At 32.6% G+C, this 27553-nt stretch overlaps 1 protein-coding gene across 1 annotated transcript; it reads right to left on the reverse strand.

The window, feature by feature from the left end:
- Positions 1 to 27341, reverse strand: LOC142330290 (uncharacterized). Its single transcript, XM_075375489.1, has 3 exons — positions 27232 to 27341; positions 13088 to 13144; positions 1 to 1208 (listed from the first exon to the last, which is right to left on the reverse strand). Exons 1-3 carry the CDS (start codon positions 27290 to 27292, stop codon positions 217 to 219), a joined length of 1110 nt encoding a protein of 369 aa, XP_075231604.1. The 5' UTR covers positions 27293 to 27341; the 3' UTR covers positions 1 to 216.
- Between the last annotated feature and the right edge of the window lie 212 nt (positions 27342 to 27553).

Below are 27553 nucleotides of genomic sequence, written 5' to 3' on the forward strand. Positions count from 1 at the left end.
TTTGAAAGAAATATTAATTCTTTATTTTTTTTTATTTAGATTAGAATTTGTTTTCTCTGAAGATCACAAACTATGGTTATAGATTCAACTTAACAACCATAATACTGAATAAAAAGTAAATAATTGCTAAATTTGATTCCTACAATTAAATCACTTACAATTCACTAAAGGAAAATGTGCTAATTTAATTCATCAATTATCATTATCACCACCTTGTTAACCTATGATCAATCCAACAGTAGGAAGTAGATTTCCCAACGTTAGTAAGTTGTCATCTTTCTGCAATAGCTTCTCATTTTCTTCTTTCACCAGTGTCTTTCTAAGGAAAACAGCATTTCTTGATGGTCTAGATATAATTTGGTCGTCAGCTTTTTTTTGAACATTTTTTTGATAAAAATTTTCTATTTTTTCATTATTATGTTTCTCAGTTTCTTTTGATAAATCAGTGTCAACAAGACCTTTTATTTTTTCAAATTCTTGATCTTGTAAATGTTGACTAGGGTTGCTGTTTCTTAAATCACTTATTATCTTTTTTAATTTTTCTGATAAATCAACGTCTATAACTTTTTGTTCTCTGTTATTACTCTGGGCTATCATATTAGCTTGCTCCAATTCAGGAGTTTTTGATTTTCTTCTGATATTTCTAGTTGTTCTTTGGTCATCTAAAGTTTGACTAACATAGTCAGAGTTTTCTTCATTACATTTTTTTACTTCTCTAGATTTTGGTAAATCAACATCAAGAACATTTTGTAGTTCATCATGACCTTCTTTCATTACCTGATTATCTAAGCGTTGATTACTGGCATCATTTATGTTTTTTGATTGACCATCATTATCATTATTTCTCCTATTATTATAAATTTCATCAACTTGGTCTACATTTTCATCAATTAATCCATAATCACCTCCCTTCATAGGCAAATCTAAATTAAATTTTTCATTCGCTTCATGTGTGCTGATACTCACATCAGGTAAATCCAAAAGATCTGCTTTAACCAACATTAGATTTTTCTCTCTTGAATGATGTGCTGGAATTATAGCTGGAAATTTATTGTTCCCATCACCAGTACTCAGACGAACACTGAGCAAATTCTCATGAGCCATATTTCCTTCATCTACCTTCATTAGATAAACCATTCCTAGTGGCACTGAAGATTGGAAATTCGACAATAATGTGTGATCTTTTTCTGTGCCACTAATTTCTGTCCCTGGAACATTTAAAAATAAATATCAACTAATCTTACTTTTAATGGTTTTGTAATAATAATCCTGTAATTTACACATGTTCTTCTTTACACATGTTCTGAAAATATTCATAAAAAATTTAAATAGATATTAAATCTTGAACATAAATTTAAGACAGAATTCTAAAATTCCACCTAGAGATAGAAGAAAATTGAAGAAATATGACCCACTAGTTTGTCACTGATAAATATTATACAGATCAACTGTTACAGAATGGTGTAAAATACAGGTTCAGTTCCAGAAAAAAATTTAACATTTTTATTTGAATATGAATGTTTATGTAACTTTAAGTAAATAACCTTTGGGGATCAATTAATGACAGTTTACAAGAAGCAGATTAATTATCCTGAGTCCAGATACAAAACCATTTCTCTTCACTAAAGAAAGAATAGATCATGCATTTAAATTAGATTTAGTGAAGTAATTAATTAAATGAATAAATATTCATTAATCAGTGTAAGTGATATGGTATGTTATAAAATCTTTTAGTTAATTAAGATTCAACCATACTTCTAGCTTATTAACTTTCAGTGTTAACAAGAGAGATTAAAAGACGTTAAGTTAAAGTTTAATACTGATAGTAACTTAAGTTTTACCTCACAGTATTTTCTATGAGTTTTTGTATTAAGTTACGTTCTTATATTTTTATATGTTTCCCTATTAAAATTTCTAACTTCGTTTCTCTCTGTATAGTACAATCATAGATTACGGAGAGATTAAGAAGATTCTTTTTTTAAGCAATTGTATAGATAGAAATAAAGACCTAATGAAATATTTCATTAAGAAAGATCTGCTGTGTTTCTGTTGTGATATAGGTGGTTTGATGTCTGCTCTGAGTATTGCTGATGACTGGGGCTTATTAATTGAATTATCAAAAACAAGTAGTGCTACTGCGTAACTCAAACAAGAATCCTACATCTGTAGTGCATGTTATTGGAATGAAAGAGATATATGAAAGTATTTCATTAATTTTGAAAGCAGGCAATTACGAGACTCACTTATGGAGTATTTGTGGTGACCTCAAAGTTATTGGTCTTCTTCTTAATTTGCAAAATGGCTTTTTTCAAAATATTGCTGTTTCTTATGTTTGTGAGACAGTTGTGCAACAAGTAAACATCATATGATTAAAGAATGGCCAAAAAGGGACACTTTCATTCCTGAACAAAATAATATTAAATATGTTCCTTTAGTCAACCCTCAGCGTGTTAGTTTGCCAGTTTTACATATAAAATTAGGATTGATTAGGAATTTTGTCAATGCACTGAATAAAGAAGAAGGATTTAGATATTTAAGACAAGGGTTTCCTAAGTTAAGTGATGCCAAATTAAAAGAAGGAATATTCATTGGACCTGAGATTACAAAATAATTGAATGATGAAAATTTTAACAAAAAGTTGAATAGTGTAGAGCTAGCAGCAAGGAAGTCATTTAAGGATGTAGTTCTGGTTTTTATTGGAAATAAAAAAGCAAAAAGTAGTGATTTTTTAGTACAGGGTGGCAAAGAAACGGGAAATTTTGAAAGTTGTGTTGGTAGCCGTGGGCGATTGGTACCACTTGATAAGTGGCGCCAGCCTTTCTAAACTAACCTACCATTTAGTTGTCATGGATCCTTGGAGTGGTGCGCAACGTGCATTTGCCATCAAAGCGTTTTACAAAAACAATGACAGTGTGGAGAGGGCGCGTAGAGAATTTCGCCGTCATTTTAATCTGGGACGGCACGACCGTGTTCCATCAGCACATGCAATTAAAACATGGATATCTAATTATGAGGAAACTGGTTTGGCAATGAAAAAGAAACCTCCAGGCCGTGAGCGAACCGTCCGTACACTACAGAATGTTCAAGCTTTACAAGATGCTGGCACATGAAGTCCACATCGGTCAATCCGTCGTCTCTCAGCATCTTTACAATTGCAAAAGTGTTCGAAGAATGTTTGTGAAGGACTTGCAATACCGCAGATCGTCCAGGAACTGAAACCGAACGATGCAGTTGTGCGAGCACAATTCTGTAATGTAATGCTTCAGAAGATAAATGATAACGAAGAGTTTTTTCACGAACTGTGGATGTCAGACGAAGCGCATTTCCACCTCAGTGGATTTATTAACAAGGAAAATTTCAGATACTGAGCACAAGAAAATCCTACGCAACTACAACAGCGTCCGTTGCACAGCCAGAAAGTGACCGTGTGGTGTGATATGTCATCTTACGGTGTTATAGGCCCTTATTTTTTTGAGGATGACAACGGTCTTGCGATTACAGTGACGTCGGCTCGTCACGTAGCCATGCTTGAAACCTTTGTTGTGGAACAACAAAAGAGATTTCCACCAATTTTTAATACAGCCTGGTTTCAACAAGACGGAGCAACGTCACATACTGCACGAATATCGATGGCAGCTGTACGCCGATTGTTTGGACAACGTGTCATTTCACGAAATGGTTGACATTAGATGGCCTTCCAGATCGCCTGATCTCTCAGCTTGCGATTACTTTTTGTGGGGTCACCTTAAAAGCAAAGTGTTCCACAGTAGACCTGCTACAACGGAAGAACTGAAGGCAAAGATTCGAGAAGCAACTGCGGAAATTCCAGTTCAGATGTTACGTCAAACCATGAACAATTTAACGAAGAGACTTCGTGAGTGTTTACGTAGAAGAGGAGGTCACCTGCAAGATGCATCTTTAAAAAATAAAATAAAATGTATGTATCCTGAAATGGCAACATTTATACAATTACATGAAATAAAATTCATTTTCTAAAAATAATTTTCATTAACGTTATTTAATTTTTAAAATTTCCCGTTTCTTTGAATGGCTCTGTATAAAATCTTTTGCTGAACTATAACAATTTAGGCTGCTGAATGTCATTAAAAATCCATTTTTTACACTTCTATCTTGACTTTTTCCTACCAAATTTGGATGCTGTGAGTGATGAGCACAAAGTATGCTTCCACCAAGATATATTCCAAATGGAGCAGCATTACCAAGGTAGATGGAACGAATCAATGTTGAGCAACACAAAGAGAAGACCTTACTGCACACAAAAGGAAGAAGAAATTTATATTAGTTCACTTCCTCCAGTTTTATCTGTTATAGTTTTATTCTACAAGGTTTTTTTTATTTAAAAAGCATAATAAAATATGCTAATAAATATATTGAAATTAAATATAATAAACTAGCTCCCTTTATGTTTATTAGTCAAGTAAATGAAGGCAAGGCAGGTAAAGCCAGTCACACATACAATAATGGTGGCAGTGGCAGTGCAGATTGAGCCACAGAGCCATATACTTACAGACCTCTTAAAAAAAATCAAAATTAAAAAAAACAGAAAATAGTTTTCAATATTTATCTGAAGAGTATTTGCAAGCTCAAATCTACTGAATATCCCGTTTAGTCTAAGTATCTTTTAGAGACACTTGTTAAGAGTATCTCTAAACAAGTATCTCCTTTAGTCGGGATTGAGAAAATTTACAATGATTGTTCAAAATTTTTTTTATCTTTCTTCAACCCCATTTCAAGGTCAAATTTAAAAAATCTAGGAACGGTTTATGCACATGAACATTAAACTTACCAAAAATCAGGTTGATTTCGTCATTTGTTACCAAGAAATAAAAAAAAAGTAAATTTCATTGTCACTCTATTTTACTCCTTTAAAATCGGAATTTCAAAAAAGCCTTTGTGCTGTTACACCATAAGAAAAAAATGTATACAAATTTTGAACAATTTATCCTGAGTAGTTTTTGTTTGGCGTTGACTATGAATCACTCACAATATGTTGTTTTCAGTTTTAATAAGAACTCTATTAAAAATATTTCTACTGAAAAATATCTTGGGAGCGGCTCACTGTAAGAAAGGAGGGTGAAAATTTAGCAACGGATTATTTATTATTTACATGTTTTATTAAATAATTTTCCATTTTTAGATAACATTTCCAAAAACTGTTATCTGTTAGATCGGGAGTGTACCTGATGCATGAAAAAATTAGTCTTCAACCTACTAATAAATACCCTTTTTGAATTTTGAAAACCGGAACAATTGTTTGCATAAATATTATAAGAGCATCCTATTAAACCTCTCAAAACAGTGCCCCAGGACACTGGTTTGCTACCAGTTGATGGTGAAGATTAGTTTTGCCTCCCACGATGTGCTCGCATACCTCACCACTTTAGCTTCACACACAGTCCCCATGGAAGCCATTATTGTTAAACAGAATTTTAAAAAAAATATTTAAAATTATTTTATTTAACGTAAATTTAATTTTATTATTTTTGTAATATTATTTATTTGATTGATTTGAATCACTCAGTTCAAACCCAGCTCACACAGTGTGTATAGACTCACAGTTCACAGATCTTAATTTTTTTTTTAACCTTCAGGACCACCAGTAGGTACTGCTACAGAGGATGAGATGAATGATTTGTAGCATGTGTGAAAATGTGATGCCTGACCGGAATTCGAACCCGGGACCTCCGGAAAAGGGCACACAGTTCTTAATTCATTTTATTAAACCTCACGTCCATGCAATAACACTTATGCGCACGTCCGGGGCGGCAACGACATGGTACTTCGGTACTTTCTCTTATGTCGGCCAACGGGGCAATGGTTCTGCTCAGGAGCTTCCCTGAGGGGTGCGGGATTAACGGTGCCGAGCTGTGAGCTGGTCACGATTGTGCTTCTCGGTTTCGCTGTTTCCAGCAGTGTCAGGAGTCATGACCGTGATCGGATTTTGCTGACGCTGGGCGGAGTGCGGATGGGGAATGCTCATCCCTCTTCCCATTTGTGAAGTCGGGTTGAGGGTGGGTTGCTGTGAGCTTAGCTCTGCTGAAGTCTTGCGCCGCTCATTGTGAGTCAGTCACTTCGGCCCGCGGCAGGGATTATTCTATGGATAAGGGTATACTGCTACATTCGAGCCCTGGGATGTCGAATACTGCTTGACCCTCTCTCTATACCGACATACCTACATATTGGTATAGTGAGTCAGGCAGTACCTGACTCCCCGGCCCAGGTTAAATTTGTGGGTGGCGCCTGACTGGAGGAACCCAGGGAGAATCGATGATACGAAGCATAATCTACCTTCTCTCCGCCCGTACCTTGTAACGCATTAACGGACGAAAATATAGGTTACGAAAACTTCTACTTCCACAACTTCCGTGGCAGAGGGTCCACGCAAAAACCCTCGTCTTCCAGGTGAGTATAAAATTTACGAGCATTGAGAAGACGGATAGAACTAAGTTTCGACTGCAATGTAACGCAGCGATATCAAAATATTTGGACATCAAAAGGAATGAAAAAGGTGTTAGCAAGATAGTCCTTTCGTGGTAGTCCGTGGCATTACAGAAGCTCACACACCGCACCAGACGGTACTCGAAATATCTTGAAGTGTATAGTTACGTGCAGGGACCTGCTAAACTGCACAGAAGAAGAAGTCTTTGAGGTGCTGAATGAAGAAGGACTTATAGCGAATCAACGATTAAACACCCGACGTAACGGAGAACTTGTACCTTCCGCATTGCATGTTTTGACATTTAACAAGCCCAAAACCTACAGAAAAAATAAAAGCTGGCTTTCACAGACTAGTCGTCCGTCCGTTCATCCCGACTTTATTGGGATACTTCGGATGCTTTGAATGTCAGAAATTTGGAAATAGAGCAGCATGTTGCACAAAGAACCAGATCTATGTTTGTGGTAAACCACTGCATCATGATGACCCGTGCAGGGATCCACCTCTGCGTCAACTATCACAGGAGTCATTCAATAAGATCGATAAACTGTCTAACGTATAAAGAGAAGGTAACAATCCAAGAGACGAACTACTTCGAAAATCAATCAAAAGAAGAGTCTACTTCAAAGTGAAGAAAATCAATCAGAAGGTGAGCTACTTCAAAGCGAAGAAAATCATCAAAAATTGATTGGCAAAGGTAATGTTGTATGCACAAGTTATGTCAACTCCTGCAACTTCTTTCAAAGTTAAGGATGTAATTGTGAGCTCACATGTAATTGTGAGCTAGCACCAGCACTATTGAGTATGTTATATTATTATAACAAACTTGAAAACCATAGAAAACAGTCTAAAACAGGCAAAGAAATCAGCAGCTATTAAAGAAAATAGTTTTTCTCTTTTGAGGAATGAGCCTTCGATCAGTTCCAAGGCTAAAAAAGCTTGAGAAAACTTGACACAGGAGCATGAGGCAAAAGCAGAGATTGAAAAAATCCCCATACAGGAAACTGAGAAGATAGATTTTAGAATTTTAGTAAAAGAGGATTTAAAAAAAATGGAGCCCCCAATAGTATCAAGGCCTTTAAGTGAGAGGGCAAGGATTTCAGCCATCTCAGTGGGGAGTGTATTGAGTCTGGTCTGTGATGCACTACTGACCATATCAACAGAGACAATATCATCTGATACTGGCAGCAAAGCATCCTCTATGGTTTACTGCAAAGGATCATATGCTTCCATGTCTGAGGTCTCAGATACCTTAGAATTTGACATTATGACTTTTAGAAAAATGGAAAAGAAAAACAAAAAAGGATGGCCCTAAGGTTAAGTTAAGGCGATAGAAGATAATAATGTGAGGTTTCTGATTTATTGACGAATTTAATGAAGGGATGAGTTTTTTAATATTTGTATGAAATTGCAGCTTTTTTGATATTTTTGACATTTCATTAGAAATGAATTGTGTGTTTTTAAGTGGCAAGGACCCTTTACATTGTTGTCATTTTGTTTCTTTCAGAGTTTCGATATTCTTTGTCAATTCTGTTTCTGGATGATCTGTTATTATAAGACTATGTTGCTAGTGTTTTTATCAGAGAGGGAAAGAAACATTTTTTTTTTTGATGTGGAAGGGGCTAATGATCATAGCAGTCGATGCCCCTAAAACTACAAAAAAAAAAAAAAAAACAATTTCTTCATTTCTTTGCTTATATAAAGTTTAATATACACAGTTTAATTCACTGATACAAAAATTTAGTAATAATTATTATTTGTGTACTTTGATAAATTGTAAAATCTTGAAAATGTTAGAGTTCTATTTCATATTTCTTACGTATGCCACAGCTTTTTTATATATGTTTAGCTGTTTTGTAATTACATATATTTTTTGTGAAATTTTATTTTTATATTCATATTAAAGCAGTTTTAGCAAAATAGAATAAAACAAAAACTGTTGGCTGTTCTATGGTATTATTAGGATAAAGGTTTTTTAGGTTTAATGACAATTCCAAAAGGAATATCATCACAACAGAGATTGATAATAGTATTGATGAGAATTATTCAAAAAGTGTTGGTAAGTTCCTTTTTCATATGCACTAAAATACAGGATTATGCATTATTATTAAATCTTGGTATGTAGCACAGATGGCCATTGCTAACATTTTCATGTTGAAGGTTGATAGTTAAAGGCACACAATAAAAGAATATATCCCAACTTAACGACTTCTTGATTTAGTCCCTGGTCAGTAGAGTAATTTATTTAAAAAATCGATTGATCAATAAATATGAACAACCATTTTAATTCATTTACATTATTTCATTAAGGTATTACTATATTTGTTGAATATTATGCATGAATGTAGCATTAATCACTTCACTGAATGGTTATTTCTTCAAAGTGGGAGTAGGAATTGATATTTCTTATTGGATTGAAATTATGTTACTTGACATAAATAAAATAAAAATGATAAAAGTATGCAGTACTGGTGTGAATTCAAAAAGCACAGTCATACTTATTAATGTGATTTAGATACTACTCTATAGAATAGAAGTAGTGTCAATGAAGTTACTCTTCATTGACAATGAAGAGTAACAGAGGCTGTACTCAGATTAGTGATGAAAAGAAATTCAGTTGTGTAGATCTAAGTTACAAATGATGATGTTACAAGAAGAAAAGGAGATGATAAATAAGTATCACAAAGATTTAATTTCAGTATTCATATTATGTATAATGAGTTAAAATTCAACAATCTGCAAATTATCATTCAAACAAAAATCATAATTAAAGAGTAATGCTTAGAAGATACAGATCCTGGTGTGTGTAATTGCAGCTCCACTTCTTCCAACAACAGCTTTAAAGGTATAAATCATAATGCATCTGACTGATTTAATTGATAAGGTAAATCCTTGAACTAAGTTTCTTTGAAGATTAATTGATCTATTAAACTAAATATCCATTGAAGGTAAAAAAATTTCAAACTAACTATTCTATTTTCATTCCTGATTTAACAATTACATTTTATTAAAAACATACATTCTTTTAACAGTTAGTAGTGCATATGCTGTTTTTAAAGGAATGTCCAATTAAGTTATTAATATAGTTTTCATTTTCCATGTGATGGTTCTCCATCAAAATCAACATTACTTTGATATATATCTTCTGATGGTACTAAAATAACAGACTGTAAATATCGTGTTTCTTCTTGAGAAAAAGTAGGAATTCCAAATTCCTTGTTTCTACCTGTCAGATATACAAAAATGTAACAATTTTATAAATAGATATGCTTTTAAATTATGAAATTATTTTACATTTATTATCATAAAATAACTATTTGTGTTTCTTTAAGAAATTTTAGATTAGAATTTAATTGAAAGTAATTAATTTTCTAATGCATTTTTTTTAAATAATAATTTTTTATCAAAAGTTTTATAGATATTTATAAGAAGTTGTAGTACAATAACTCTGGAAATATCATGTGTTAGTCCAATTTCACATATTTAGAAGTTGTTTGTAAGTTAATTAGTAAAAAGATTTAATCAAACTTTGTCATGCTCCTCAGCAAATATTACCTTACAGTCCATTAAGCTCAATTCAAAAAAACATTTCATTCTAGATTATTATTGATTTCTGTATGTCATGTTTGAGTAACCATGAAAAAATTAATGTGATAGAAGAACCTACAGAATTATTTATTCATACCTGTATGAATAAAACATAACAATTTCTTTAAGCATAAATTTGCTATTGGGTCTAGAAAATATTTTCATTGCTACACTACTAACAATTAATCCACATTAATTCATGGTTCCTGTAAAGTAAGAGATTATGAATAATTACACACTATTACAATTACGTACAGCTTCTAAATTTTAAAATTTATTGATAATAAAAAAAATTGGAATGAAATTTAAACATTATTCTTGCTATTCCATAAAAATTTGAATCAATGGGTCAAAAAGTGATATTTTGCAAAAAAAAATTGTTTGATAAATTTATACGATTAATTATTTTAATAATTTATGAATATTAAAAAAAAAAAAAAATTGAATGCAAAGCTTTATTAATTTCAAATAAATTTTATTTCTGATTATAAAATTTGCAGTAGTGAAATTTTTGTACCTTTCTTGAGAGCCATGCAGTTTTGCAATGAAATGAATAAATAACATCTTAATGGCATCAAATTACATTTTTTAAAATAGCGGCAATGTTTTAAAAATATAGTATGGGCCATAATCAGTATGGGCCATAAGCCCTAATAATTATTACAGAAACTAAAAGTTATTTATTCCATTTTGTTTAATTATAAGGGATATCAGTTACTAGTTATTAGATATTAGAACTCTTGGACCTTTGGATAGATGCTGTAATGAAATAGGATAGGATTTTAAATGGCAGTCATTTATTTAATGAAATCTGACTTACAGAATTTCAGGATACTCTGCTGTTAGTAGTGTAATTTTCTACTAAATTTAAACCATTGAACACTGACACAGTTTTGGAAAATGTAGTTTGATGCTTTAATCTCTTTTTTATTCTAAAGAGTTTTAAAATACTATTTAAATTCCTTGGGTTCTTTGAAGGTAAGTCCCTTAACGCTCTCCCTTGAGCTTCTATAAATTCACTAGTATTAACAATGAATTAGTTGTTCAATTAAACTGTTCAATATTTATGTATGTCAAGATAAAATTAATTATTACAATGTTATGTTACAAAAGATGTGTGTACTTCAGTTATCATAGTTGCTACAACTCTGTCTTTTGTAATCTAGTTCCTTTTTCAGGTATTTTTTAATTTGTTATTTTTCAGTATTATTCTCACAACTATCCTTCTGATATATCTGAACAAAGTTTTTGCAGCAAATGAGTCTGCTTTGGTGTTTATTTAAACTGGCGGTTGGGTGTGTTGAAGGTGTGAAGGTGTGTCAACACCTGTTGAATTCTTTACCGACTAAGGCTTTAACTATCCGTATCAAAAGCTTAGAGTGCTCATCATTTGCCCATATTTGCCGAGATCTTACTCGGTACTGGTGTTAGGTTTAGACGTGCATTTGCCTCATAGAGGCCTTGTAAAGCTATCAAGTTTTTGTTCTACAAGGCATGTGGCGACAATGATTGCTGGTGTAAGTGCCCTGTAACAAGCAAGGGATTGCCAAGATAGGGTTCACCCTAGTCCTGCGTGCGTTCTTTTCAGAATGGGAGCCATAATTAGTGTTCTAATAATTGCTTGCACTTGTCTAAACAATCCAGCAGTGGCTAAAAGGTGCAAAGAGTGACAGGAGGACAATCAGGTTTCTGGCTGCCTTTATCTTGCTGTGGGTAGTGTCATATTTACAAACTTGCCCAAAAAAGTAATAGATATCAGCGAGTAAGTAGATAGATTAGCTCAGCTTAGCTTATCTTATTTATTTAGGGAAGTATTGGGGAAGATGTTGATTGTTGAATCTGGAGAGTCTAAGGGAAAACCCAGATGAGTTAGAAATGAAGAGGTCATTGGGAGGGAGAGATGTTTCCGTCTTCTCCTTCGATGAAGAAAGCGAAGCTAGTCAGGCAGGTATGTCCCCCTGGGTATCAAAAAGGAGTCTGATTAGTGATTTAATTAAGGCTGGGGGCAGGGCTCATAGTTCTGTCCCTCTAGTAGCACAAGTTGAGGAAAAATATGAGCAGTTGTTGAGGTTTCTTGAAGCATCTCTGTAGCGGTTTGCAGATGGGTGATCCCAAGGCTTAATCAGTTTAAGACAATTTTCTCTGCTTTGATGAATGGATTTGAGGTGCTTACCTCTAAGCCAAATGAAATCAAAGAGCTTATAGTTAAAGAAGCAGTTTCTGTCTTCCTAAACAGGAAGTAGGTCTCCACACAAACAATTAAAGAAGTTACAGAGGAATTACAGACTGCCCTCTGGGGCAAGATGTAAAAAGGTAAGAGTTGAGAATTAGGAATATAAGGGATTCTAAGAAAGGTCTGGTTGTTGTATCAGACAACAAAGAGACAGTTAAAGTCATTCTAAAATCTGTTAGTAAAAGGGTGGAGGTTAAGGTGGACTAAAAATGTAAAAGGAGGCCTCAAGTTACTATCTACGATATCATCACCTGTAGAAGGAGGAGGTTGTGTCTCCCACATGGGAACAAAACACCAACTTGTATGAGGCGACATTCAAGCCTGGGTGCAGGTTTTTGTTCAAAAGTGGTAGACATAATCTCCAAAGTTTTCACAGTGCATTCAAATTTGGGCCTGGTCTGTTTAACAGATTTGTTGCTGAGGGTAGGTTGTTTGTGGATTTTTCTCTTGTGGAGTCAAGGAGTAAATAGATGTTCAGAGATGTTTTAAGTGCTGTAGATTTGGTCATACAGCAAAATTTTGTATATATTAGTCATATTAATTATTAAGTTCAGAGATGTTGTTAATATTATTAATAATTCTTATAGATTACAAATATTTAATTCAGCTACTAGAACATCTAACTGTTATCTAATAATGGTATATAACATTGCAATAAGATAGTACAGCTGTGGTCCAGTGCAGTTACATAATGCAACTGGAATATAAATATAATAATGTACACTTTTTTAACTTAATTTTATCATTAAAATATTACATTATTGCATACAAAAAAGAACACAAACGTTATTAAAACAGCTTTGAATTACCTGAATCTCTACTTGTATCAATATCATCTGCAATATTTTCTTTCAGAGATTCATCAGCTGAAAAAGACAGAACACAGTTTCAAATAAATCTATGAAACTTATCATGTAAATTTTATAGTTTAATAACAATTAAATTATGTGAAGGTTTTATTTTTGTTTTGTATTTTTTATTTTTATTTACAAGTACAATGATATGATTTGAACACATAACAAACTTGTAATCTGGACAATAGATGTTAATGTACCTAAGATACCATCATTGACTGACTGCATAACAGAATAATAGAATATCTGTAAATGTATATATATATATATTTATCTCATATATTATGGACAATGAAATAAATATTCAAACTTTTAGATTATGAATTTAAAATTATCACTTATGAAGTGAACTGAAAAGTGGCAAATGTTCAAAAAATATTAATTAAATGATTATTGAATGGTTAGCATAATTTAAAACCAGTTTAGAAAATTAATAATTCTAGATACAATGTACATATTAACAACTGGACGAATATATTACGGCGCATAAAAAAGGACTAGAAGCGCTTCATTGAGCACTAAAAGATTTGAGGGGAAATGAAAGCTCTTCGATGACGCACTCATTTTATTGTCTGGTGATTTTTGACAAACTCTACCAGTTATACCACGCTCAACACACACTGATGGACTTAATGCATGTCTCAAATCATCATTTTTATAGCGACACGTACAAAAATTGACTTTGAAGATCAATATCCGTGTACAACAACAACAGCATCCGCTGAACGTTTCGCAAAAAAATTGTTGGATATTGGGAAAGGGAAAATTACAATCGATGAATCGACAAATGTATCACATTGCCAACAAACTTATATAAAATCACAGCAACCACAGACGAATTGATTCACAAACTTTTCCCAAATATCGTACAGAATTACAAAAATCATCAGTGGCTCAATGCACGTGCTATGTTAGCAGCCAAAAATAATGATGTCAATGCTATCAATTGCAGCATTCAAAACGAAATACCAGGCAAAGCGACAACCTATAAGTCTATCGATACTGTAATTAATCAAGACGTTATCAATTATCCAACTGAATTCTTGAATTCACTTGATTTGCCAGGCATGCCGCCGCACGTTCTAACATTGAAAATTGGTGTGCCTATCATTCTTCTCCAAAGCATCAATCACTACGACTTTGCAACGGTACCAGGCTTTCAGTGAAAAAAATGGACAATGTCATCGAAGCTTCAATTTTAAATGGAATATTTAAAGAAGGTGTACTGTTGCTACGCATCCCACTGTTTCCGACAAATATGCCATTCGAATTCAAACGTTTGCAGTTTCCGATGCGGCTCGCATTTGCAACGACCATCAACAAAGCACAGGGACAACCGCTACAAGTCTGTCGACTAAATTTGGAAAATCCATGCTTCTTACATGGACAGCTATATTTGGCCTGCTCATACGTCGGAAAACCTTCTGATTTATTCGTGTACGCACCAGACGGAAAAACAAAAAATGTTGTGTATCCGAAAGCATTTCAATAAACAAAATTAAAACATAAACACTTTCTTCCTTAGAGTGACATTCCAACGCATGCCGGGTATTAGCTAGTTAATCATAAAAAGGAAACGTTATGTACCTGATTAAAAAATTGAATTTTATAATTTATTAAACCTTATTCGTTTCTGCGGTTTTTTTTGGAGCGTTTCCATTCATCTAAAGAAATATACTAATCTCCGTGGCAGACTGGTAACGTCTCGGCCCTTTATCCGAGGTCCCGGGTTCGAATCCCGGTCAGGCATGGGATTTATCATACGCTACAAAATTTCATTACCATATTCCCTCGTACAAGCTTCAAAGCTTCTGTGATGAATTAGTTTTACTAAAAAAAAGAAACCAGTACGAGTTACAGAAAATTATACCTAAAAATTAACCAATGTTTTACTTGGTTTTTTAATAGAATAATTTCAACATTTATGTTCGTTTTAGGAAAAAAAAGTTATAAAATACATTAAAATGAGAGTTTTATCTGTCGTATAAATTAATTTTTTATTTTTTCCGATTTTTGGTTGCGATTTTGAGCCATGTAAAAAATCTACACTGGCTTTCAAGGTAGAAATCTATTTTTGCGTTGAACTGTGTGTCAACACTATTTACGTAGTACATAACTGGTTTCATGATTTCAATTGGCAGTTGGGTGGATTGGCAATCTCCCCCTGCCGACTGTTAGAAAAGAGAACAATCGGTTAACGTAAACGTAAACAATAATTAGATATTGTACTTAATCTGTACAGTTGCTTTACGGTGAACAATTGTAAAAAAGTCACACAGCAATTTTATGGTTTATTTGAATTAATTCTGACAGCTTTGGTTCATGCAAATTGACGCTCTCCTAATAAAGCAGACAAGAACAAGATTTTTACGGAATATAATTTTTTTATAGGTCTTTCGTGAGATATGCTATTTCTAAGAATAGTTTTTTGAAGCAGTTCTGATGTGTTATAACGTATGGAGGATACAAAGTAGGCGTAAATGAAAATGACTTCTCAGACTGAATATTTCTTTTGTTTAAACATTTTTTTTTAATATAAATAAGTAACATTAACAACATAATTTACAAACAGTTTAACAGCACAATTACACTAGTCAACACAAAATTTCAATCTTACATGTAACACAACTCTTCTCGCTGTAATTTGGGTGGTGATTTTAAATATGTTATGGAAATTGTGTTATCACGTAATGATTTTACGAAAATAGTAAATTTGTAAAATCGTTTATAATAAATTAATTCTGATCAACTAATGGTTACAGTTAAGAATAGTGAATGTATTTTTACTTTTAAATAATATAAATACGTGCTTAACAAAGAAAAGATAAATAAATATAAATACTGTCATGTAACATAGACTGGTACAAACATGTCTATATGACGACATCATACAGACATCTGTTGTTGCCTACTATAGAGGTTAAAATCGTACTCGGTCTAGCTTTACTTGTCTATACTGTGTGTTATGTTTCACAGAGTTACTTCTTTGTAATACAAAAGTGATTTTTCTCGTTTTTATTTGCTACAACATGGCTTCTGCAAAAGTTCGTGGATGTTCTAATCGTCCAGATAATTTTTGTTATGTTTGTGGTAAATTTACGTGAAAGTCTCAAAGAAAGACTATTTCTGAATTGATAAAAACAACTTATACATTTTATTTTGATTGTGCACTTGGGGATTAAGATAAAATCTGGGCGCCTCATGTTATTTGATATCGTGCTCAGTAACTCGTATGATAAATATATTTGGATTTTCATTCAAAAATAGAAAGTTCATAAAATATTCAGATGTATCCTCAACTCTAAAACCGGTACCATACGGAGAGAAATTACCTGTACCTGGAACCACCTTCTAATCCGACATTACTAGAAGAAAAATCTGAAAATAAAGCAGATGATGTAGAGGACGTTGAAGAATTTTTCTCTGTATCTGATGAGAAATCTCCTTATTTAATTCAACAAAATGAACTTAATGATTTAGTTCGCGATTTAAAGTTATCAAGGCAGCAAGCTGAACTTTTGGGGTCCAGACTGAAACAGTGTATCTCTTAGTGGAAAAACAAAAGTTACTACGTTTAGAACACAAATATAGCTCTTTGTACTTATTTTACTATGAAGAATTCATTTTGCTTTTGTACTGATGTTGATGGCCTGATGAAAGAGCTTGGAATTCAGCATATTTCAGGAATATGCTGCATTCCAAAAAGAGACCATTCTTCAGGAGAATGGCCATCTTTTTATTGTTTCTTCTAAAATTAACATGAAAGCAGTTTTATTGCATATGGTAACAAATAGCTCCCGTTCTATTAGCTCATGAAGTCGACATGAAAGAAACATATCAAACCGTGGCATCAATATTAGAAACAATAAAATGCAAAGAGCATGTATGGAAAGTTTGCGGTGATCTAAATTTGTTGCGTTACTTCTTGGTTTACAAGGTAGGTTTACGAAATATTGTTATTTTCTTTGTCTTTGGGATAGCAGTGATACAAAACGTCATTACCAGGCAAAGAACTGGGCATAGCGGCAGAATTTTGTAGCCAGTGAAAAAAATGTAACGCATTTATTGAACGTAGTTCAATAAAATCGTATTGTCGCCACTTCACATAAAACTCGGACTCATGACAAATTCTGTAAAGGTCCATCATTGTCACTAGACAATGACCAGAATTTAATAATTTTTAAAATAACTTTTTCTAAAATGAGTGATGATAAGCTCAAGGAGGATAGATTTATCGGTTCGCAAATCAAGAAACTGCTTAAGGACACAGCGTTTGACGATAAAACTTAGTGAATGTGAGCAAGCGGCGTGGAAGTTCTTCAAAGACGTTGTCGGTGGATTTTTAGACAACAAAAATGATGAAAAATATTTTATTTTTTTTATTTTTTTTTTTTATTATCAAGCTGTTACAAAACTACAAACGTTTGGGATGTAGGGTCATTAAAAATCTATTTCCTATACTCCCACGTAAACTTTTTTCCCGAAAATTTGGGCTCTTTCAGCAGTGAGCAAAGAGAGCATTTCCATTAAGATATTCTGACCGTGAAACATCGGTACCAAGGAAGATGAGATCCTGAAATGATGTATGACTGCTGTTGGTTTTTGTTAAGAGAAACTGATCAAATATCGTACAAGTGAAAAATTTGTCAAAATATTTTAAAAATCAAAGGTAAGACAATGATTTAAACTTAAAAACTGTTATTTTAACATTTCCAGTGTTTGGAATTTTAGAAACTGTTATTTTAAAATTGTATTAATGAATTTCAATTTATCTGTAAAAATTTAGTTAATTTAAACAAATTCTAAATAATTACCAATAAATAATAATTGTTTTTAAATATTAATTTTACTGTGATTATACAGCTATTGTTAATAATTCCTATGCATCTACAAAAAGTGACGTTTTCCACTAATTCTGATAACAGTTTTGAATTCAACATTCCAAAAAATAGTTAAAATCGCCATATACCGTTACAGATACAGAAAAAAATGTTTTTTTGTTGATTAGTGTTATTTAATTAATTTTTTACGTAGGTTTACTTTGCCAATTTAACGAAACAAAGAACTATGCCAAAATATGTGTAATCTTATCCTATGACGTCTAACAATATTATAACAATCTTAGGAACCGTTTTATTACAAGAAATATGTTTACTTGCCGCGAAAAATTTCTTTTCCGTACCAGTACATATTAGATTGTTAGCTTCTTTTCTCGTTCGAATTATGTATTCCTAGACAGTGTAATAGAATAAATAAGCTTTTCTTTCAATCAGTTTGAATCAGTTTGAACCGCAGGAACAAACAATTGTGAATGCTTCATCCCAATTTTTAATCGCATAGATAATATTATTTTTCACTTCGCTATGAATAATTTACCTTTTCTAAGAAGCTAAAAATATGATTAAAATTAATTATGGCCTAAACTAATTTTTGAAATGAAAAATTCTAAATTATGTCCTTTTTTTATAGAACACTTATTACATAATCCTTTATTTAATTCAGTACAAAAGAGACAGCATTTACAATAATAAAAAGTACGAAAAAGTGTGAAAATAATCAGGATTTTTAAAATTTATTTTTAGAACAAGAAAAACACTAGAGTAATAAAAATTTCAACAAATTGTCATTGAATTCAACCTCTCAAATATGATCCTAAGGAAAGTTAGAACCAGTCGAAGAACATTAACTATGTTAACATTATCGAAAGATTTTACAATAATTTTTAATTACATATACATGAAGTCATATGTAGATTCAATAGATATAATTCATAATTTGGCGTCCCATTCGTCGTCAACATGAGGATACAGACATATGTATGTATGCTACTTATGTATTAAGTCGCGTCCGCACCGGTCGCGCCTTCTGCCACTAACAAGCATAAACTAAAAAATGCGATAACCAAGGTCAATGTTGTAAAAGGCAAAACTCCAAAACTATTCCTGCCTAACAAATGCTGTACCTACCACGAACCACGTACTATGTTTCCAGTTCATCGTACATTTATTCACTTATTTATGACTTATTTTTTATTATTTATGAATTTGGTTAAACCATATTTATTGAATTAAAAAATAAAATTACAGGCATTACTATTAACTACTATTACGGTTAACTATTTTATAATCAATATATAATTTCTGGTTTGTATAAGAGTTTAATTTAAAATCAAATTTACATTTTTCATGCAATACATCTTGAATCTCATCAAAATCGCGATTTGAAAGAGATTTACTGACTGCACATAAAATTAAGAGAAAAATTCATATTTTACGATTGAAGCTGATTAAAAAAAGCCTACTTATCCATATATATACGTGTGTGTGTGTGTATATATATATATATATATATATATTTAATAAGTTTCTTGTGATATTAATACTTTCTCAGCAATATTCATAACTATTGTTTTTAGAAATGCGCTTATATTTATACAATGTATAAATATTGTATGTTATTATATTGATTTGCTTGGCATTTCTCCTGCCACCACCCCATTCGGTCGCCCTAAAGCATAAGACCAAATGTCTGGGCCACAAACGGCTATTGATTCACGAAATAGTTTAGCCACCAGTGTCCTAACTAGCTCCTAGAGCTAACCTAAAAACAAGAGCGGAACAAGCGTGGTACCGTACACCACTCGCTTGCGTGTCCCACCGCTCACTTCTCATATATCACTAAAATGGGTAGGCGCATCCCGTCAACTACTAAAACATATATGACTATCAATAATTAATCTCGTCAAAGACAGCAATTCGCTGCCACGCCTAGGCCGCTGAATACCAGCAAGTATCTATCCACCATTAAAGCGCTTGGAGCCTTAATCTGGTTGGTAGCCAGACATATCTCTCGGTTAGCTTCCTACAGCAGCACGGAAGGAGTCTTTTCCCTTAGGTAAACTACTGATGTCGGTTGAACAAAGCAATCGCATCAAGAAACTCCCCACGGTCCTACAATGCGGCTCTGGCCACATTGACTCGCCGCTTGTGAGTGGCCAATTTTCCCCTTGACCTCTAATTTCCAGGGTGGCCAGAGTTGTGGACCCCCCAAGAGCTGGGAAATCGAACATCACGTGTTCGTTCGACTGGACCTCCCCGTAGACGCACAGTTCCTCAGCTGCCAGTTGGAACCGAAACAAATATTGGCTTAAATTTACATGGTTGGAGAGCACTCGGGCTCCCTTTTCCCTTAAAAACGAAGGAGAGGCATATCATCCCCTCAGATCCTGTATAAATCTATACAAGAACCCTCCCTCATCTTATTAAATTTCATTTAGTCAGCATAAGCGACTCCCTCCGGAGAACGGGGCGCATTTCTCCCTCCAAATAACTAGGGCTACGGTAGGTGCACTCCTGCTAGCCCATAGGTGCTGGTACCGAAAGGACTTCAGCGGATGAAGGGGAATCATGCCGGGATTACTAGGCTCAAAAGCTTAGTTTCTCACGGTCAGAACCAGTAAATAAATTTCACGATAGTCCATACGGATAGGAACGCAAATTACCAAATCCGTCCATAAATAAAACTTAAAATTTATAACCGCCCCTAAATAATCGATGAAATCCGCCCGATAATAGAAAGATACAGCAGCAAGGGACATTGTCCAGGCTCTGCGATTTGTAGGGAGAAATATTGAAAATCCCGCCATTCTTGCATTCCGTTCCGTTCCTTATCTTATTACATAATAAGCAATTACAGTTTCAAATATGCGTCTACTACTTTAGGTTATTTACTTACCATTCATTTACGCATGATATAACTAAGTACAGCATGCATACATGTACGTAAAAATCATTTATGATAAATTTATTCACGATGCAAGTTTTCTAAAAAAAAAGAAAAAAAGTCGATCAATCGTTTAATCAACAATATTATCCAGTGCATAATATACTAAGCGAATTAAGCCATAGTAAAGAATATTACTTAACAAAACAATAATTTTTATCATTGAATACAATTGCTTTTACAGACTTTTTGAATTAAAGTACGGTATTGCTTTCCGGTCGCACGATGGGATTGGGGATGAAGTTAAAATTTTGTACGTTTTGAGGAATGAAAATAAAATTCACTTAAAATGTAATTTCCGTGTATATGTTTAAATAATATATATTTAGACCTATTTATAAAATGTGTGGCTCGAAAATCTCCAAAACTACTAGATCAATTTCATTGAAATATAGATATGCTGTAAAAGTATATCTGAAGGTGTGCATGTGAAACTTTGATGAATTTTGGTTGAATCGTTCTTCAGTTACGCTCAATTTAAGGTGGACAACAGACAACATTATCTCCGTTTGAGATTATGTTGACATTGTATTGGCGTATTTTTCTTACGCCCTATGCAATGAGTCACGCTGGTGAGCGAGTTTAAACTTGATGCTTGGGTGTAGGGTCTACTCGTTATTTTAATTATTTCATCAAATTACGGTTATAGTAATTTAATTTTCTTATAAATAGAAAACATATTTTAATATTAAATAAAAAATAATTATGCCTCTTTTAGTTTTCTTTAATTTATGTTATGTATATTTCTTGCGCAAAAAAGTCTACAAAATAAAATGACGAAGTCGATTTTCTTGCGCAGAACTGCCCAAGAATTTATTTACTGAAATCAAGTCCTTTATCCTGATGGATGCAAGAATACCTTAATTGATATGACAGTTTTTAAGGAAGAGAAATACGTTTTTATTATCTTCGCATGAGTTTATGAACTAAAAAAGCGGACACTTGCTGGCGGAACATCGATGAATACATAATGAAATATGCTCCTACGAAGGATCTTCCACTGGGCTATTGAATTCTTTGCTCCACCGATGTATACTAAGATTCGTCTTATATACGTGTTTTTTTTTACCGTTAACGCCTTTATTGGAGCGGTTTATAAGAGCATCGGGCTGAATTGTTGCTTTTGTACACAGTGAGAATTTTCTCAGTGGAATGGAGTTCTCTTGGTGGAATTCATGGAACATGGGACGACCATCACTGCAGCCTCATACTGCGTGACTCTTCAACGTCTACGAAGGGCAATTCAGAATAAGCGGAAAGGAATGTTGTCATCGGGCATTGTCTTTCTCCATGACAATGCTCGGCCGCACACTGCAGCTGTTGCAGACTGAAGCTCCTGCAGCGTGGCTGAAACATGGCTGAAAACACAAACGGCTCCGTTCTATGACGAGGGTATTGTAAAGTTGATACCACGCTACGACCAATGTCTAAATCGGAGTGGCGACTATGTAGTAGAGAAATGGCGTAACTATGTAAGTACTTGTTACAAATAACAATTTTTTTATTTTCACTGTGGTTTTAATTTCGTGACCGATTGGACCTTGAAAAAAATAACCCTCGTATAATGTTTTTTTTTATTTATTTCAATGTAATCAACAAATAAAACCAATTATCGAGAATTTATTGGGTTTTTAGCGTTATTTAACATTAAAAATAAAATTGTGAGTTTGCATTATTCAGTTTATTTTATCTTTTCATTAGCTTACGTATAATAGTAGTTCGACTATTTCCATGCGCTTTACCGGCGCCTTGCGTGACGGGTTGGTCGTCTTGTCTGTTGTAGACTTTAATAGATTTTTCTCTTAGCCAGGAATATTTGTTCATATTCACTACATCGTAGGTAATTCGCCTTCTGAACAACAGATATATCCCCTAGCAAAATTTACATGGGATTCCTAAATTTATTATTTATACGCAGTGTTTCTAAAATTGTGGGTTGGCTATACTTTTTCGGATTCTCCTTGTAAAACTAAACAAAAAATATCCGTAGGAAAAATGGCGATTTCTTCTTCGTTCTCCCTATGTCCGCCATTTTGTTATTTTTATATAAAAATTTATATCTCAAGTTCAAATACACGAATCACATTAATATTTGTAAGCGTCTTGGTAGCAAAGTGTTAAAATTAGAAAAAAATCAGGAATTAAATACCTTCGCAAATTACAAAATGGCGGCCATTTCTGTATAAAAGCTGCCACTGACTACAATAACTTTTTCTTGTACAGCCTTTCATTTTGAAAACTAGAACTAAAGCGACCAAGTTATGTACAAAACATCGATCCCCTTACTTTAATAAGCGATGTACAATGACATCACAAAAAAATAGGAATAATCAATTATATTTATTCAAAATTAAGAATTTATTATTTTATAGAAATATTTTAAATAATGTTTTTATTCTAAGTAGTATCAATCAGGCAACAGAATAAAATTATTAAAAATTGTAATGTTTTACTCACGAATGGGTTTATGAAACAATTTCTTTTACATCGTGAATAATACTATTATTGCTTTCGTTGACAACTGTGTATTTATTAACGATGCAGTAATATGGCCATGTAAATTGAAAATAACATACATAATTAATTTTTAAAAATTAGAAAATTACTCATTTTATCACAATGTTCAAAAACTAATGTATATCTGAGAACAGAATTAATTTTTGAAATGCTTAACAATTTCTATTTATCTCATATTCACTCGCAGTTTTGTCCATCTATCTTTACTAATTACGATAATGATTTCATAATAAAAAATCGAATATTATAACTATATAATTACAATAAATATTTACGTTCTACGTACAGCAAATTTAACTTAAATCTACAAATCTGAAGAATTCATTTTTGGAAAAGCAAAATTCGTTGTAAAATAAAAACTATTTTGTCAGTTTAGACGCAGACACTATTGCTAATTGAATGATATTTCCATACGGGTTTAAAATATAATCGCAGAAGAAATTTTGATTTACGCTAGAATTTATGAATCTAATAAGGGTTAAATAAATAATCTTTGTTGATTCGTCGAGATAAGAAAACAAAACTAGAGTAAGTTAATAAAAATTATTGAGAAAGTATCACGTTATGATTAAAACCTAACTGAAATAAAAAATGTTATAGCCTATTTTACCTCTCAATGTTGGTACGACTGGAACTGGAGTGAGAAAGATTGTTATTTTCCGCATATCTGACTACTGCCAGTTTGTGTCGAGCATTGGCTTTTGACCGAGGGTGTGTTGTTTCTTAGAATGCAATTAACAGTTGAAGAACATATATTCGTGATGGAAACTTATTTAGAGATAGAATCTCATGTTGTGCGTTAGCATGTTGTATATAATCTCGTGTTGCATTAAAGCAGCAGTTATAAGATCTCCTCATAGATCTTTGCAGAGACGAAGCCGGGAAAAGAACATTTCGCTGGTTTCAGGTCACATTGAAGTGAGGAGAATGCTGAGATGTTATCCATATAGAACACAGATTTTCTATGAATTAACTAATGTTGAATTTGCTAAAAGGATTCACCACGGTCAATGGTTCAAGGACTTTTAGAGGCAACATTAGCATTTTAGATCAAGTGTTTTCACAGATGAAGCATGGTTTCGACTTTGTGGATTTGTTAATAGTCAGAAATACCAGACCTGGGGTACTAAAAACCCGCACATTTTCTTTGAATCTCCCGTACACGCACAAAAATTAGGAGTATGGTGTGCGGTTTCAAGGTGACGAATAATAGGACTCTTGTTTTGTGAAAAAACGGGAAGCTGCCGTCAACAAGAAATTATCCAACAGTTACCCGTACTTTAACTATCTTAGTTTAATTATCCAACAGTTAGTCTTACTGCAAGAGGATGGATGAGCGTGACAACTGGTTGCACTTGCCATACAGCTCGCTCTACTATGGAGATGCTACAGGATTTGTTGAGAGAAGAATCATTTCTAAAGTATTGTGACCACAAAAGTCCCCTGAACTGACTAGTCCAGACTTTTTTCTCTGGGGTTACTTTATTTATAGAAGCAATCCCCACTCCCTACAGGAATTGAAGACAAACATTACCAGTGTTACCCAGGAAATGGCAGGGGTACAGAGTACAGCTAGCAGGAATTTTGTAAATTATTATGCAAATTACTATATATATTATTATGATAATATTAGACTACTGTCTAGTAGTATAGTATTAGTCTATAAACTTTAATTATAGACCAAACTAGTGATGGGAGTCGTTTTCAAGTCGATTACTCTGTAGCTTTGAGAATACATTCTGCCTACCTTTCTTGATTATCCACGCTTGTTCATAATCAATGACATATTCATACCGATTTAAATGCATTCTATTGTTTCTAGAGTGACTTGTGTTCGTCAGCATGTTCACAGCAATTTAATTACGCCTTATCATTCGGGTACGTTGCTTAATGATCGTTCGATATAGACGCGGCTTTAGAATTATGAACTATTGAGATGCAAAAGTGTTTCTTTTTCCCCAAATTCCTATCACAGAATTATTTTTGAGGGAAGGGTAATGCGATTGAAATTTTTTAGTACATCAAAAATGGCATGCCTTACAGGGGGATTCGAACCCGGAACACCTTCCAGATGAAATTGTTACTTTTTTAGGTAGTCAAATAAGCAACTACAAAAATGAATCTTTAGTATTTTTCAAGCTTTAAGTGCTCAAAGATCATAAAATTAAATTCAGACACTAAGTAAAAAATTTCCTTAAAAGTCCCCATATATATTTTTTCTCTAATTTCATTATCTTATTATTATTTTTATTAACTTTCTGAAAGGCCTTACGAACCGAATAAAGAAAAAAATTGTAATATCATATTTATCTATTCTCATTTCAGCGAATTTTACGAATCGATAAATCTGAAAAAAATTTCATAAATAATAAGTTCAATCTTTTTACTACCAGCGTCACCGCAATGTGACTTTATATTAGCCCAAGTATTAAACAGAATACTAGGAAAATAATAATTCTACTGCTTTAAAAAAAAAATAATAATATCTATTAATTCAGTTTTCTGATACTTTTTGTAATCCGATTGAAATTTTAACACAAAATTTACTGCTTTCTGATAAATAAAATTAAAAAAATAAATAAAATAAGTAAAAAACACTATTTTTATATTATTACATTTAAAGAGAATTTTAAAATAAAAATATAAAGCATATTAATGTTGAGAATATTTTTAGAACCACTCTGACAGATGACAAAATGTAGATAAGTAAAATAATGTCAACTGCTTATCAATTTGTATTGATTACTTATTAGCGTACAATAAATAAATAATTTTTATTATAGCATTTTAAATATTCACAGACATAATTAAACTGGAGTTAATATAGTAGCTAAGGCATAGGTTCGATTTTGTGTCCCTTCACAAATTTCCTTCTGTCCATAAAATACGTACCTGATATCAACAAGTTTTTTCTTGTTTTCATAACAAATCAAGAAGTCAACATAAAATAAGTTAATACAGCCAGATCACAATTACTAAGGCAACAGTTTTTACTGATTATAAAAAAAACATCTATCTTTGATAGGCCTTTTTTACTTCCTTGTACGACATACAAGGAAGTACTGTAATCACGAAACATTTCGGTTTTCAGATTTCAACGGAAATATCCATTTTGACTAGTTTCGACGTGACGTCTTACGTACGTATATACCTCACATAACTGTTATAACATCTAGTTGTGCACCTCCCCTTTTTATTGTAATCAACTGAACCAAAAGTGTCCAAAAAAGCCCAAAATAAAAAAAAAATTGATTTTTGATTTTTTTCTTAACTGCAGTAATAAGCCCTCATTGAGAGCTTTTTAACAATATATCATAAGTGGTATTTATTTTCATTGGTTCCAGAGTTATAGCAAATGAAATCTTAATTAATGAAATATTTGGATATTAAAAGGGGAAGGGAAAGGCACATTGGTTGGAATCAGACTTCTTCTCCTTTTTTTTAACCTTTTTTTTTCAATTTAAATATATTGATTTATAAATGATTAACCTCTGATTGTAATTAAAGTTTTATGATAAATAATAACTTAATAATAACAATAAAAAAAGAACAATATGATAAAATATAATCCGTCATTAATGAAATAACATTTTGTATACTTTTAATTTAAAAAAAAAATGTATATATGTAGTTTAATAGGCGTACAAGAAAGTTGTGTGGTTTTCACACCAAATTTTTTAATTTAACCAACAGTACTAAAATATCAGTTAATAAATTTGTTATAATTTGTAAAATTTAAAAAACCAATTTTTTTTTTCAAAAAGTGAATAATTAAATAAACATTATTAGAATGTACTTACAGGTAGGAGTAGCTGAACAGTAGAATACAAGAAGTAAAATCATCCATAAAATTTTAAACATCTTTACAGTAAAGTAAAAAACCTAATAATATAATATTGTTTAACTGAAGTTTTTTAAAAAGAATATTTCATCATAAAAGCAAAAGTTCTGTTATATAACTATTGAAATGGCCTCTACCTGTCTAATATTGACAACTGTCAACTAAAGATGTTAACATAACTAATCTAAGTTTTCTTTTTGTTGACACTGCCCTCAATATACTTAATTACTGCAAAATTGCAAAAGTGTGGCTTAGATAAAAAAAAGTCATGCTCAAAGATT

Source organism: Lycorma delicatula, chromosome 1 (genome assembly GCF_047948215.1).
Source record: "Lycorma delicatula isolate Av1 chromosome 1, ASM4794821v1, whole genome shotgun sequence".
NCBI classification, from domain to species: domain Eukaryota; kingdom Metazoa; phylum Arthropoda; class Insecta; order Hemiptera; family Fulgoridae; genus Lycorma; species Lycorma delicatula.

Bases quoted from the DNA above. Each gene is read 5' to 3' on its own strand.
- LOC142330290 (XM_075375489.1), bottom strand. From the start codon at position 27,292: ATGTTTAAAATTTTATGGATGATTTTACTTCTTGTATTCTACTGTTCA. The intron at 13,145-27,231 runs GTAAGTACATTC...TGTCTTTTTCAG, and splicing joins CTGTTCAGCTACTCCTACCT to CTGATGAATCTCTGAAAGAA. The intron at 1,209-13,087 runs GTAATTCAAAGC...TAAATGTTCCAG, and splicing joins TGATACAAGTAGAGATTCAG to GGACAGAAATTAGTGGCACA.